Source organism: Mytilus trossulus, chromosome 5 (assembly GCF_036588685.1).
Source record: "Mytilus trossulus isolate FHL-02 chromosome 5, PNRI_Mtr1.1.1.hap1, whole genome shotgun sequence".
In the NCBI taxonomy this organism is placed as follows: domain Eukaryota; kingdom Metazoa; phylum Mollusca; class Bivalvia; order Mytilida; family Mytilidae; genus Mytilus; species Mytilus trossulus.
Window position 1 is genome coordinate 66520699 of NC_086377.1, and position 14462 is coordinate 66535160.

At 32.6% G+C, this 14462-nt stretch overlaps 1 protein-coding gene across 1 annotated transcript in view; it reads left to right on the forward strand.

Annotated features, from left to right (window-relative positions):
- LOC134718223 (aminopeptidase N-like) overlaps nucleotides 1-13827 on the forward strand; it is a 31823-nt gene extending 17996 nt beyond the window's left edge. The window contains exons 8-17 of the mRNA XM_063580717.1: nucleotides 751-905; nucleotides 3257-3370; nucleotides 4611-4745; nucleotides 5604-5669; nucleotides 7380-7445; nucleotides 7632-7697; nucleotides 9861-10048; nucleotides 11171-11271; nucleotides 12808-12938; nucleotides 13768-13827. Coding sequence (XP_063436787.1) covers nucleotides 751-905; nucleotides 3257-3370; nucleotides 4611-4745; nucleotides 5604-5669; nucleotides 7380-7445; nucleotides 7632-7697; nucleotides 9861-10048; nucleotides 11171-11271; nucleotides 12808-12938; nucleotides 13768-13827 — 1082 coding nt within the window. The remainder of the gene's footprint in view (nucleotides 1-750; nucleotides 906-3256; nucleotides 3371-4610; nucleotides 4746-5603; nucleotides 5670-7379; nucleotides 7446-7631; nucleotides 7698-9860; nucleotides 10049-11170; nucleotides 11272-12807; nucleotides 12939-13767) is intronic.
- The last annotated feature ends 635 nt before the right edge of the window (nucleotides 13828-14462 follow it).

A 14462-nucleotide genomic window follows, 5' to 3' on the forward strand; every position in this document is an offset into this window, starting at 1 on the left:
ATTGGGTTATATGATTTTTTGTCAATGAAATTGGATATCGTTTATAGTGTTTAACAATAAATATGAAATAAAAAAAAAAATTCTATCAAATAATTTGCTAAATCATGAAATGTTTCAAATGAAATTTCACTTCCATTTGACTTTACTCTTTGATATTATCTTTAACTTTTTTAGTTAGCTACATGATTCATGTTTTAAATCTACTACCTTTTCTAAAACGAAACAACTTGGTGGACTTTGTTCATTGTTAAAGGCCGTTCTATGACCTATAGTTTTTAATTTTGTGTCATTTGGTCTCTTGTAAAAAAAAATTATATTAGGAGGTGTTTTATATACTTTGTATAAGTGTTTCTTGCTAATTAAAACCTTTTTATATATAGTTTCAATCCTGTTATCTATGATGAGTGTATGTGTATAAGTGTTTCTTGCTAATTAAGAACTTTTTAATTAGAATTTCAATCCAGGTATCTATGATGATAATAACGTTGAGAAAGGAAATGGGGAATGTGTCAAAGCGACAAAAACCCGGCCATAGAACAGACAACTTCTATGATGAGTGTATTTGTATAAGTGTTTGTTGCTATTTAAGAACTTTTTATTCATAATTTGAATCCTGGTATCTATGATGAGTGTATTTGTATAAGTTTTTGTTGCTATTCAAGAACTTTTAATCATAATTTCAATCCTGATATCTATGATGAGTGTATTTGTTTAAGTGTAAGTTGCTATTTAAGAACTTTTTATTTGAAGATATGATAGCAGTTCCCGAATTTTTGTTTGGTGCAATGGAGAACTGGGGACTGGTGGTGTACAAAGAAAAGTCCATGCTGTACGATCCTCTGGACACAGCAGAAATTGATAAACAGTTTGTAACAATGGTTATCTCCCATGAATTGGCACACATGGTCAGTAAAAAATATTTCTTACTTTTGTTTTACAGCCGATTGCATTGAGTGTGTAGGTAAAGGTTATAGTTTGGTTAGCGTGCTTGCTAATCAAACCGTGAAGACATTAATAAGATAGATATACCATCCTGTTTTAAAAGAAGCCTAGTCCAATAGATAATCCATCTATCTGTCTGTAGGAATAGGCTATTTTGAAAAGAGGGAAGTACTTATTATTGTTTTTAAACTAGTCAAAAAATCTCGCATGTCAGTCGTTGTCTGCTACCGATCAAACTTAGGCGCTTAATTCGTCATTATTTTTATGATATTATTTAACTATGTCAACGATCACACTAAGGTGCTTAATTCGTCATCATTTCTCTCGTATTATTTAACTATGTCAACGATCACACTAAGGTGCTTAATTTGTCATCATTTCTCTGGTATTATTTAACTATGTCAACGATCACACTAAGGTGCTTAATTTGTCATCATTTCTCTGGTATTATTTAACTATGTCAACGATCACACTAAGGTGCTTAATTTGTCATCATTTCTCTGGTATTATTTAACTATGTCAACGATCACACTAAGGTGCTTAATTTGTCATCATGTCTCTGGCATTATTTAACTATGTCAACGATCACACTAATGTGCTTAATTTGTCATCATTTGTCCTGTATTATTTCACTACGCGACCGATCACACTAAGGCGCTTAATTTCTCATAATTTCTCTGGTATCATTCAACTCTGTAACCGATCACCATGAGGCGCTCGATTGGTCATAATATCTCTGGTAATATTTAACTATGTCGCTGATCACACTAAGATGTTTAATTTGTTAACATTTCTTTGGTATCATTTAACTCTGTAATCGATCACCCTTAGGTGCTTTATTTGTCATAATATATCTGGTATTATTTAACTATGTGAACGATCACACAAAGGCGCTTAATTTGTTATCATTTCTTTGGTGTCATTCAACTCTGTAACCGATCACCCGAAGTCGCTTAATTTGTCATCATTTCTCGTGTATTAATAAACTTTGTAACCGATCACACTAAGGCGCGTAATTTGTCATTATTTCTCTTGTTTTATTTAACTCTGCTTAAGTTGACACTTATAAAATTTGTTCACATTTTCCTTCTTTTTTTACCACAAAAAAAAAAAGAGTTTGTCCCAATGTTGTTCATGATTTATACCTTGCTCTTATCTTTTATTATAACAATACCCATTCACCTTTAAAAGATACTTGGTCCAAATAATATTGACGTCTTCAAAAGCTTTTTATGTAATTCTCTTTTGCTTAAATATTTATATTGTTTATATATTTGTTCCGGATCATATGAGTATTTGGACCATACGCGTATGGTCATGACCATATGGGTATATACTCATATGGTCCGACCATACGCGTATGGTCGGGGTAATTAACACTCTGTTACAGTTTACTTTTAATACTTGTAAACTCTTCATATGGTATGACCGTTCATTCAAAAGACGCTATCATATAGGTAATTTTATCATTATATTATAATAAAAGATAAGCTGAATAAAAATAAGAAGTTTCACTAACTTATAATTTTACTTAATTGTCAAATTTAAAGTAGTTATGAAACACATTTTATACCGATGGTCATTACCGATGGTCATAACCGATTTGTTATTACGAGTAAAGGCAATATGTCGACTACAAAATTAAATTAAAACAATTCTTAATGAACTGTTACATAAGAAGTCACTGGAAAGTAGCGTACTATTAGTTTATTTAAGTTGTGTTGCGAAGATGGTGTATTGCAGTCATTTTACGATATCTGAGATCTCAGAGCTTCTTAAAAACACCGTAGACATCAGAAGTGCCAAAGACCTCGGTATCACTGTACGCAGCTGCAAAAAAAAGGCTTGTTTTTCACTCGCAAACAAAATGTGTAAATGAAAAAGATCGTGCACAAATTTCTTGCAAGTGCAAAAAAGCTATGATACCGTGTGGAAGGGAATGTCATCCAAGCCTACATGCACGAATGTAACTAGCGATGAAAACTAACTATGGAATCAATATTAAATTTTTACGTAGTTTTTTGGATTATAAAAAAAAAAATATCATGTTTTAAACCATCGCTGTTTTTTTAGATAAATTTTGTGTATTATTGGAACGTTTATAATGTAATTTGAAAAAATATATATACCTATATGGTCCAAATACTCATATGGTCCTGCCCGTTAATAACCAAACGAGTATTACACTCATATGGTCCGACCATACGCGTACGGTCGGACCATATGAGTATACGCATATGGTCATGACCATACGCGTATGGTCCAAATACTCATATGGTCCGGAACATATTCACACTTTATTTTTATTTTGAAGTGGTTTGGGAACTTAGTGACACCCGCATGGTGGGATGATTTATGGCTCAATGAAGGATTTGCCAACTATATAGCATTTGTTGGAATGGACTTCATACACGAAGACTGGCTGGTGGTAAATATTTAATTTCAGGATTGTGCAATGTTCTGGATTTTGATTTGTCGCAGGACTGTATAAATTTTCAAATGTGCTGGATTTTGTTGTTGAAAATAACCAAGCAAAACTCAGGAAAAATTCTTGGAACAGAAAAATGTTAAGTCTAATGTAAACAACTAGTTACCGACTACTTATGAATAAAGATTCAACAAGTACACAGAAGCCTGACAGACATTAAGAGGATAACGTTTATGCATCAACAATAGACAAGTTTCGTGAACATATTTGAAAAATAAAGGCAACAGTAGTATACCGCTGTTCAAAACTCATAAATCCATGGACAAAAAACAAAATCGGGGCAACAAACCAAAACCGAGGGAAACGCATTAAATATAAGAGGAGAACAACGACACAACACCGAAACGCAACAGCACACAGAAACGGACCAAGCAACAGACAATACACCACGAGAATAACAAATATAACATCAAAACCAAATACATGAAAGTCTTTTATTCTTTAAGGTGTACTCAACGGTGGTTGGCTTGTATCAAAGACTGCAAATCTATCAATTGTATTACTAGTTGCCATAAAAAGAAAAATTAAAATTATGATTTTGAAATTAATTAAAAAACATGTTCTCTTAAAAAGTGCTTTCAGTCAAATTAAAAAAAAAAAAGGATCCTACGTCTTGCTGTTCAACAACAAAAACATAAAAGGCATCCTTAACAAGGAACAACAAAAATCAAAATCAGATTTTCTACCATATATTTTCGATTTATGCTCTTTGTTCTGTTGAAATTATTCTTTGCAATTTCTTTAAATCACAGCTTAAAAACTTGGATTGACAGCAAATTAGAATCGGTTTAAGTATTTTTATACATTCAAACCTGCTTAAGAGACCACCTGTATTAAGTAAAAACCAGTATCATTAGACCATAACTTTTAGATTCCTCTGTAGTACTTTTCATATAGTTTGAACATGTAAATAAGGCCGTTAGTTTTCTCGTTTGAATTGTTTTACATTTTAATCGGGGCCTTTTATAGCTGACTATGCGGTATGGGCTTTGCTCATTGTTGAAGGCCGTACGGTGACCTATAGTTTGTTTGTGTCATTTTGGTCTTTTGTGGATAGTTGTCTCATTGGCACATTTTCATTCTATATGTAGTTAAAGACTACCTGTCTTCAGAGACCACTTTGATTTTCTCTCTTTAGTGGGCTCTTTAGACAGGTTTTACAGTATATCTTTTTTTGTAGCTCGATCACTTTGTTGTCAATAGTGTTCAGAGAGCTTTAAGTGTTGATGGACTTATTTCCTCACATCCTATATACGTTCCTGTTTCCGGTACAGCTGAAGTTTTCCAATTATTTGACACTATTTCATACGAAAAGGTACGTATTAAAATATCTATTACGAAAAGGTACGTATCCAAATATCTATTACGAAAAGGTACATAGCAAAATGTTTATTACGAAAAGGTACGTATCAAAATATTTATAACGAAAAGGTACGAAGCAAAATATTTATACGAAAAGGTACGTAGCAAATAGTTATCAAAAGTACCAGTATAATTCGCTTTTAACCCGTAATTGTATTCAAAGTCACATGTTGTTGTGATTTTAAAACTCAGGAATGGGTCCGTTGTTAAATCAGAGGAATCGATACGCTTTAAGATGCATTAAAGTTTTTATTTGTTATTACATGACTTTTAGTCAGAGACGATAATAATTCAGCTTTCGGTGGCATAGTGCTATATCTTTTCAAATTAGCTAATATTTGTCGTAAAAAGTAAAATCACAAAAATACTGAACTTAGAGGAAAATCAATTCGGAAAGTCCATAATCACATGGCAAAATCAAACAACAAAACGCATCAAAAACGAATGGACAAGAACTTTCATATTCCTGACTTGGTACAGGCATTTTCAAATGTAGAAAATGGTGGATTAAACCTGGTTCTATAGCGCTAACCCTCTCACTTTATAATGACAGTCTCATCGTTAAGGATCATATGATATGCACAGTCACAGGAATAAATATTTTAATAAGAACGTCTGAACAAGTGACAACTCTACGACTGATCTATCCATTGGGTCACCAGTGAAGGTTATGCACGGCTGTAAACACATTTTATGATAACAGCTTTCTCACTATATATACTTCACTATATTTATGTATATGTATATGCAATTTAAAAATATCATAATTTCTTGTTTGAGACGAATCATATTCATTAATGTTTTTTTTTAGGGTGGATCTGTTATAAGAATGATGCAATTCTTTTTGGGTGACGAAACATTCAAAAGAGGTATGCAGGTGAGTATTGATATTTTGTAATGTAAAGACCGATTTCAGTACTTCGGTAAAACGTAAATACACAAAAATACTAAACTCACAGGAACATTCAAAAAGAAAGTTCCTGATCAAATGGTAAAATCAAAAGCTCAAACACATCAAACGAATGGATAACAATTGTCATATTCCTCAATTTGTACATGCATCTTGTCATGTTGAAAATGGTGGATTAAACCTGGGTTTAAAGTGAGCTTAACATTTCACTTGTATATTGTATGAAAGTCACACACCGATTTCAGATCTTCGAATGATGGCAACTGAGTCATCACACACACAGGTTTGCTGTTTTCACGAATTATGATTATGAACTAATTTCCAATGTGTATGATGCGGACAAATTATCTAAAAGGCCCCTTGATTTGATATTTAGATTGGATTTGCATCGAATAAGCTTTGGATGAGATAAACCCTACATGTGCATTCTAATAGTTTAAAAACGAACCGTAGATGTATCCCATTAGAAAATTTCAGGATTATGTTTTCAGAACCAACTCAAAGTAGTGGTAAAATAATGGTGTCGAGCTTAGTGGGAGTGGCATGTTTTCCTAATTAAATTCGATCTTTTAACATAGTTCATACTCAAACAACACTTCAATCCTATCGATATTAAGTTATTTTGTGAATCGTTTTCGAAAAATTAACTTTGTTTGTTTTTATCCTTTTAATAGCGTACATTTTGTAATACAAATTAGTTCAAAGATGAAATACGCGCATTCTTACTTCAACATGTTAATGGGCGATATTTCTTGTTAACGAGTGTTCGAAGTAAGCGTTTTGAACATACTTGAATCTATGAACACATTTTTCTTATATTGTGAAAAAGAATGTTTTAGTAGAAAAAAGATTGTTGTCTTTTGACACATTCCCCATTTCCATCCTTAATTTCATTAGATCAACATTTTAATTTATTAACTGAAAAGTTTCACAGATAAATGTCAATTCTTTAGGAGAAAGTCATCTTCGCTAGCCAGTGGTTAGACGACACCAATCCTCTCCAGTCTTGACAGATCAAGCCAAAATTTGTAATAACAATGTTGCGCCATTTATCTGTTGATTAAAGGCACGTTCATTCGGAATACATTATACTTGACCAATGGTAGCACTTGATCTCTTTTCCGTGTGGAGAATAAAACATGGTAGCGTCAAGAATCTATTAACTTGGTAAAACAGGAAGCGAACATTTCCTTGATATTCCAACATTTGGCCAAGAAACATACACAGGAACTGGAATTAGTTAATTAAAAATTTAAAATTGTTACTTGATATCGTCGTATGTTTTTGGGTGTAAAGACTTGTTGCATAATCAGCACGTTGCAATTGTTTACCTATATGTTCTACATTTACATGTAATCATGTGATTGGACGCAGCCAGTTACGACTGCAAACAATGACAACCACTACCTTCTATTTTCGAAATTCTATCTTATCCGCCATGGATGGAGTGGAGGGGAGTGGATTGTAATCCTTGGCTAGATGCGAGAAAACGAAATAAAAACAATTCTGAACTCCAAGGAAAATTCTGAACAGGAATATCCTAGGCAAATTGCATCATACCAAAAAGATCAAGACACATCGAACGATGGCAATTTTCTTATGACAGTCATTTGCAATCAGAAGATAATTTTATAATTTAATGTGTACTATTTAAAATGTTTTCATTTTACATTTTAGCTATACATAACAGAGAGAGCATACGGTGCAGCTACACATGACGATCTGTGGGACGCTTTAGGAAGAGTAAGTATTACATTTTAGCTATACATAACAGAGAGAGCATACGGTGCAGCTACACATGATGATCTATGGGACGCTTTAGGAAGAGTAAGTATTACATTTTAGCTATACATAACAGAGAGAGCATACGGTGCAGCTACACATGACGATCTGTGGAACTCTTTAGGAAGAGTAAGTATTACATTTTAGCTATACATAACAGAGAGAGCATACGGTGCAGCTACACATGATGATCTATGGGACGCTTTAGGAAGAGTAAGTATTACATTTTAGCTATACATATCAGAGAGAGCATACGATGTAGAATAACATGATGATCTGTGGGATGCTTTAGGAAGAGTAAGTATTTCATTTTAGCTATACATATCAGAGAGAGCATACGATGTAGAATAACATGATGATCTGTGGGATGCTTTAGGAAGAGTAAGTATTTCATTTTAGCTATACATATCAGAGAGAGCATACGATGTAGAATAACATGATGATCTGTGGGATGCTTTAGGAAGAGTAAGTATTACATTTTAGCTATACATATCAGAGAGAGCATACGATGTAGAATAACATGATGATCTGTGGGATGCTTTAGGAAGATAGTTATCAAAAGTACCAGGATTATAATTTTATACGCCAGACGCGCGTTTCGTCTACATAAGACTCATCAGTGACGCTCAGATCAAAAAAGTTAAAAAACCAAACAAATACAAAGTTGAAGAGCATTGAGGACCCAAAATTCCAAAAAATTGTGCCAAATACGTCTAAGGTAATCTACTCCTGGGGTAAGAAAATCCTTAGTTTTTCGAAAAATTCAAAATTTTGCTAACAGAAAATTTATAAAAATGACCATATAATTGATATTCATGTCAACACCGGAGTGCTGACTACTGGGCTGGTGATACCCTCGGGGACGAAACGTCCACCAGCAGTGGCATCGACCCAGTGGTGTAAATAGTTATCAAAAGTACCAGGATTATAATTTTATACGCCAGACGCGCGTTTCGTCTACATAAGACTCATCAGTGACGCTCAGATCAAAAAAGTTAAAAAACCAAACAAATACAAAGTTGAAGAGCATTGAGGACCCAAAATTCCAAAAAATTGTGCCAAATACGTCTAAGGTAATCTACTCCTGGGGTAAGAAAATCCTTAGTTTTTCGAAAAATTCAAAATTTTGCTAACAGAAAATTTATAAAAATGACCATATAATTGATATTCATGTCAACACCGGAGTGCTGACTACTGGGCTGGTGATACCCTCGGGGACGAAACGTCCACCAGCAGTGGCATCGACCCAGTGGTGTAAATAGTTATCAAAAGTACCAGGATTATAATTTTATACGCCAGACGCGCGTTTCGTCTACATAAGACTCATCAGTGACGCTCAGATCAAAAAAGTTAAAAAACCAAACAAATACAAAGTTGAAGAGCATTGAGGACCCAAAATTCCAAAAAATTGTGCCAAATACGTCTAAGGTAATCTACTCCTGGGGTAAGAAAATCCTTAGTTTTTCGAAAAATTCAAAATTTTGCTAACAGAAAATTTATAAAAATGACCATATAATTGATATTCATGTCAACACCGGAGTGCTGACTACTGGACTGGTGATACCCTCGGGGACGAAACGTCCACCAGCAGTGGCATCGACCCAGTGGTGTAAATAGTTATCAAAAGTACAAGGATTATAATTTTATACGCCAGACGCGCGTTTCGTCTACATAAGACTCATCAGTGACGCTCAGATCAAAAAAGTTAAAAAACCAAACAAATACAAAGTTGAAGAGCATTGAGGACCCAAAATTCCAAAAAATTGTGCCAAATACGTCTAAGGTAATCTACTCCTGGGGTAAGAAAATCTTAGAAAATCCTTAGGAAGAGTAAGTATTACATTTTAACTATACATATCAGAGAGAGCATACGATGTAGAATAACATGATGATCTGTGGGATGCTTTAGGAAGAGTAAGTATTACATTTTAGCTATACATATCAGAGAGAGCATACGATGTAGAATAACATGATGATCTGTGGGATGCTTTAGGAAGAGTAAGTATTACATTTAAGCTATACATATCAGAGAGAGCATACGATGTAGAATCACATGATGATCTGTGGGATGCTTTAGGAAGAGTAAGTATTACATTTTAGCTATACATGACAGAGAGAGCATATGGAGTATCATCACAGGACGATCTGTGGTATGTCCTATACTCAATCTATTGAAATGATCCACTTTGGTTCGACAATCAATCTATTGAAATGATCAATTTATCAAAATGATAAAGTTTTGACTGATAATCACTGTATCAAATTTACAAAAACAAAAATGCTAAAAATATTCTAAATTATGTTGATTCGAAGAAGTATTTGATATATGCAAATAAGTGATTAGCTAATAATAAATATGTTTATATTTCTATATAGCAAAGTGTTATAGATGGTAAGTTACAACAGGTTAATGATGTTAAAAGAATAATGGACACCTGGACTTTGCAAATGAACTACCCAACAGTTTTCATGAAAAGAAAAGGAAATAACATAACACTAAGTCAATCCAGGTATCTACGTGACAAAACTGCTACTGATCCTGGAAAGTATAACTCAACTTTCGGGTAAGTTTATTTCATTAAATAAAAAAAAGTGTTGCATATATTTCAAAGACTTAAAGACACATAAGATAACGTCTATAGTTTAACAAATGTGATTCGACAAAGAAAAACAGTATTACCGTATGATAAAAAGTAAAATCACAAAAATACTAAACTCAGTGGATAATCTTATGGGAAAGTCCATTATCACATGGCAAAATCATTTGAAAAACACATGTAAAACGAATGGACAAGACCTGTCATTGAATAAGATAAAACAATTTCAACATGTAACTTCAAGTTAATTCAAACACAGAAAACATTGTACACAATCATAAACAATAAATAAACAAAATGCAATGCATAATAACTGATTGAAAAGAGATTCAGAAGATACCGAAGGCATACTCAAAATCATCAGTGGAAGACAAATGTTTTGTACGTTAAATAACGAAAACTGACGAACAAAAAACCAACAGGCTGCACAACACAACCTAGAAAAGTTATAACTCACCACCCCGAATACAATAAAAACACAACTGCTCTCAGGTGCTCCGGCGGGGAAAGTATATACTGCATCACATGTTTTATCTGTCGTGTTGCTCATTTAAGGATATTTGCTTTTGTGCTTTTTTTTCAGAATTTCGGAATCCTCTGAAATTATCCATTTATATGCCTTAACAATTTGCCGCTTTGACCTCAATTTTTCTTTCTTTATTTAAATCTTTTATATTCAAAATTATAAGCCATCGGTAAAAGTCTAATAAATCTTTGTTATTTTTTAATAGTTCAAGTCTAAGAACTTAAACTTTCAATGGTTATATATCTGGAAAACAAGCACATTGAACGATATTTTATTTTTGATCTTTTTGTTCCTTTATTTATTACCTATCAATATATACTAGGTTATGAAAAGTTTGTTTTTTTGAAACTGAATAGCGAATCTCTTTAAGTACAAACTTAAAAAAGTCACATTTAAGGAAAAGATATATGGATTTCTTAAATGTTTAGTCTTACAAAAAGTACATGAAATACAATGTATTACAATTTTAAACATAAGAAATCAATTAACATGTATTTTATACCAACCATCCGTTAGAGGCTTATGATGCACTGTCATTTATGCATGATATAATACTTTCCTAGATATAAATGGGAAATACCTGTCACACTTACAACCCAAACTAGTAAAGATTTCAACCAGAACGATACTGACATAATCTGGATGGGAAAAGACGGGTCAGACGGTAAGTATGCCAGACGTATATTTGCATATTACTCCTCTTCAAACGAAAATGAAAACCATATGTTGAAAGTCAACATCATTCTTGTCGTAAATACCATAGATAATGTCTTCTCATTCAATGTAAATTCATTAATTCGTATAAAATCCAAGCATATAGAATAACAAATTTGTAATTGGATTTGTAATAGTTTATTGTGTTCAAACAACAGGTTTACCAAAGACAATAATATGTTATCCATCAAGTTGCATTTGGTAATCTATTAAGATGAATAGTCGTAACAAAAACTAACAAACACATATTTAATTTGCCAATCCCGGAGTCTTAAATGAGCAGAATGATAACAATATAATTTTCAAACATAATGTTAAGCACATTTAAAAATAGGCTAAACAAAGACCACAGTTTGATTGATTTTGATTTAATTGGTTAATATAAAATATCACAGCAAATGAAGTAGCAATTTGTAATAATAAATATATGTTATTAGTTACATGATGTGTTAGTGACCTTATATGAGATATATGGAGTGAGAGCAAAGCTCGAATCTCCATAGGGTATTTACCTACCCCACATATAGCGTATAAGGTCGCTAGCACACCGTGTAACGAATTTATTTTAACAACTATCTACACATGTGGGATGTTTACAAGATCAAAGTGATCAAGTCGTCAATATTTAGTATTTAGTTCCTATACTTCCATTTGTCTATACGAAAAAACAAACTATAACAGCTTTTAAGCTTTAAATTCATTAAATGAATTTATTTCAATCGTGTATGACATGTATTCATTTCTTCGTCTGTTGAGTCCTTTCAGATTTCGTGCTTTGAAAGGGAAATAACTCCGTTATGCTAATAGTAACAATATGCACTTATTTCAACCTTTCATCGTCATTTCGTCGTCTTTGAATCCTTTCAGATATTTCCTCAACACTGTGTTGTCTTTATCATGTTTATAAAGGGTTGTGGCATCTTTTTTTGTTTTCAAAGGGAAGTAATAACCCCATATGTTTGTTAACCCTATATGGTAACTAACCATGAGACACCCTATATCAAATATACATAGTCACCACGTGTAGTCCATTAACCAATAATCTCCCCATAAATCTATTGGAGGTCAGATTAAACATAATATGACCTGTTGTTTGTTACTCTAGTCCCTTTATTAGACAGCATATCTCATTGTATACTATTAATTCATTACATATAAAAGAAACAACTAATAAAAATGCATATATGATCATACATATCATTCTATATCTTTATATAGGGAAATCTAATTTAATATTGTATTCATGTTTATATTTAAAACCTCTAATAATTGACAAACTATTATCAAAATGTTTTTATCTTCATTTTTCATTTACCAAATAATAAGTTTTTATTTTTTTTTATTTTCACTTTATATTTTACTATGAAATGGATTTTTAACATTATCCAAAGTTTTACATGTTAAAAAAACAATGCATATCATCTTCTTTTTCATCATTGTAGATACGAATCGTATTTATCGATGGATCATTTTTTTTTACTTTCAGTTTTACTATCAGGAGTAATAAGTGGGAATGACTGGTATATAGGAAATATAAGACAATATGGGTTCTACAGAGTAAATTACCCAGAAGACAATTGGATCAAATTAATAGATCAACTAAAAACGGATCATAAAGTACATTATCGTTCTTTTATTTAACTTTTTAAAAATACTATTGTACATCACATGGATTATTCTTTCGGCGTGGTTTGGTATCTTTACATCCCGTCATTGTGTTATTGTTCAATAGTCATTTGAGTATTGTTGCTTTTGCAATTTGTCTGCCTAGGCTTAATATTTGATTTGGAGTGTTTCTGGAGAAGGTAAAAACAGAAAAGCGCTTCGGACGTATACATTTTATATAACGTACTGATTTCATTTTTTCCATGACACTTGTAACGGCTTGACACAAATTGAAAAATTAACAGAAATTGATTTACGGTACATGGAATTGTTCACTTCCTTCAAAAAGAGAGCCGAACGATACCAGAGGGACATTCAAACTCAAAGTAAAAAAACAAAAACCTGACATTTTGATCGACGTGCTGTTTCTGTTTATACTGAATGGTTTCTTCACAGCTTTCCATGCAGACGTCTTAAACGAATAAAACCACACAGAATCTTCTGCAGGACCGACGAAAACTGATACTGTAAACCAACTTGTTATTCGCGAGCGATTTATTTTCACTAGTAGAACAATAACGCGAGTATAAATCGTCGCGAATATGTAAAACTTGGCTCTAACCTTATCAAACTTCATCAAGTAAATCAGAAAATCGCGAAATTCAATAGCCGCGAAGTGGTCAAGAAAGGGTAAAACGTGAAATAAAGTATCCGCGAAAATAAGTTGGTTTACAGCATTTAATGATCCGAGTCATAGTTGCAGGTTGTATTAAAGGCCAACATTTGAAGATCATTAATTTCCAAATTGTTTTCTTGAAAAACATATATTGTTGTATTATAGGTTATACATCCTGTAAATAGAGCTCAGATAATTAATGATGCATGGAACTTTGCAAAGTAAGTACATGTAAATAGAGCTCAAATAATTAATGATGCATGACACTTTGCAAAGTAAGTACATGTAAATAGAGCTGAGATAATTGATGATGCATGGAGTCTGGCAAAGTAAGTACATGTAAATAGAGCTCAGATAATTAATGATGCATGGAGTCTGACAAAGTAAGTACATGTAAATAGAGCTCAGATAATTAATGATGCATGGAGTCTGGCAAAGTAAGTATATGTAAATAGAGCTCAGATAATTAATGATGCATGGAGTCTGACAAAGTAAGTACATGTAAATAGAGCTCAGATAATTAATGATGCATGGAGTCTGGCAAAGTAAGTATATGTAAATAGAGCTCAGATAATTAATGATGCATGGAGTCTGGCAAAGTAAGTACATGTAAATAGAGCTCAGATAATTAATGATGCATGGAGTCTGGCAAAGTAAGTACATGTAAATAGAGCTCAGATAATTAATGATGCATGTAACTTTGCAAAGTAAGTATATGTAAATAGAGCTCAGATAATTAATGATGCACGGAGTCTGTCAAAGTAAGTATATGTAAATAGAGCTCAGATAATTAATGATGCATGGAGTCTGTCAAAGTAAGTATATGTAAATAAAGCTAAGATAATTAATGATGCATGGAG